The 2,013-nt window shown below is 33.9% G+C and overlaps 1 protein-coding gene across 1 annotated transcript; it reads right to left on the reverse strand.

The window, feature by feature from the left end:
- Positions 1-285: 285 nt before the first annotated feature.
- On the reverse strand, positions 286-903 carry LOC149177982 (uncharacterized). Its single transcript, XM_089421943.1, has one exon. The coding sequence runs from the start codon at positions 901-903 to the stop codon at positions 286-288; it is 618 nt and encodes a 205-aa protein (XP_089278069.1).
- Positions 904-2,013: the final 1,110 nt, after the last annotated feature.

Here is a 2,013-nt window from a genome sequence, read left to right on the forward strand (position 1 = left end):
AATTCTAATTTTAAAAATTCAAAAATAATTTATTTCATAAAATATTTGTTTTTATTTTATTGGTACGTGATTTTGGAGGAGATGCATTTCTTTTTGCGTTCAATATCAAATTTATAGCCGACTCTTTATAAACAAAGACTTAAATTTTGATTAAAAAATTATAGAAATTTGATTAATTAATATAAATTTAAAGATTTATTTCTGTTGTATTTATACAACATCCATGTAAAAAAATGGTCACTGGGTGTCGGCAATGAATGAAATGTACAGAAAACAACAGAAAATCTAGTTTGATGAGAATTCAACGGAATTAATTCTCGTCGTCAAAATTCTAGGGGACTCGGTTATTGTCTCCAACGCAGGCTTCCAATATTTGATACCTTTCAACTTGAACCCACCCAACTCCCCGAGATCTTCTGTATTATTCACAGCCAATTTCGACACGTCGCTGTCGTTCGGCTCGGCCGTTTTCTCCTCAGCATTCATCTCTTCGTTCGGCTGAATTCTCGCACCTTTTCTGTCAGCGGGGCTGTGGCACAAGTCGCCCAAAACAGGAAGGATTTTGGCGATGCTCTTGGATTTGGAAGTTGACCTCCGGAAAACAGCATTGGCTCTAAACGCGAGGGAATTTGTCTCGGAAGGCGAGAGCGAGTGGTTGAGTTTGCGCATGGGGAGGAGAAAATAGAGATGCCCCAATTCTAGCTCCTCGTCCGCCGTCAGCGCCGAGATCCGGCGGCCGGCCTGCAAAACATTGGAATCACAAACAAAATGGCGCGGGTTGTCGATCATCACCTGTGCGACTTTCATCGGCCTGTCGAATTCCTGTACGCTGCCATGCAACGCTATGACTTTCGCTGCGCTGACGGGAGCTTTAGCTGAAACGCACGAACAGGCAATCCCCATTATTCCCAGGTGCGAGCCTGAGAGTTATTCCTTCCTGCGTGCGTAAACGTAGAGTGCGGCGTAATATTATATAGCCATAGCGAGGCTGCGCAGCAACAAAACTGCCCTGACATAAATTGGTAACGTTAACTGTCGCTACATATTTAGCACTTTCATGACGCGTCTTACGGCGAGATTTACGTACTTTGACCGATGAAATACATGCAAATATATTTTGTTTATATATTTAAAACTTATTTAACGTGTATAACGGTTACGTTGAATGTATTTACGTATTTTTGGGATGTAACAATGTATATTAAGATATTTATAGTTAAATGTTGCATAATTTAGATTTGATGTATTGTAATGAATGTACATGGTTGAATATTTATTGATTATATTTTCATTACAAGTATTTTGTGGTTTTTTAAGGTTATGGATGAGTTTAGATTCTCTGATTTTGATCAGTTGATTCACAGAGAAAATGGAATTGTAGATAAAAAATAGTCGGAATTTGGGTAAAAAATTTCAAAAATTCTATAGAAATCGTTTTATGATAAAAATAAATTAACACTAAAAAAAAGTCTAAAACACTTTGAAATTTAAACAAAGTAATTTAGAATTATAAAAACCTTTATAAAATATAACCAAATTTCCTATAACTTTCAAAGCAAAAAAAAATCTCAATATACTGCGACAAAAAAATCATATGTAATTGGATATCTCGCCTTACGGCGATTTATGTACTTTGACTGTTGAAATACGTGCAAATATATTTTGTTTACATATTTAAAACTATTTAACGTGTATAACGGTTACGTTGACTGTATTTACGTATTTTTGGGACGTAACTAAATCTAATTTATATTAAGATATTTATAGTTAAATGTTACATATTTTAGATTTGATGTATTGTAATTAATCTACATTGTCGAATATTTATCGATTCCTCTTTCATTACAAGTATTTTGTTGTCTTAAAGGTTCTGGATGAGTATCAGATTCTTAAAGGTTCTGTATAAGTATCAGTTTCTGTGACTTACATTAGTTGAGTTAAACACATAAAATAGTTTTCATATCTAATTGTATATTAATTTAATTAATTTTAAATTTATTTTTAAGATGAAAT

Source organism: Pinus tabuliformis, chromosome 4_1 (genome assembly GCF_031772625.1).
Source record: "Pinus tabuliformis cultivar Carrire ecotype Pingquan chromosome 4_1, CPIR1, whole genome shotgun sequence".
In the NCBI taxonomy this organism is placed as follows: domain Eukaryota; kingdom Viridiplantae; phylum Streptophyta; class Pinopsida; order Pinales; family Pinaceae; genus Pinus; species Pinus tabuliformis.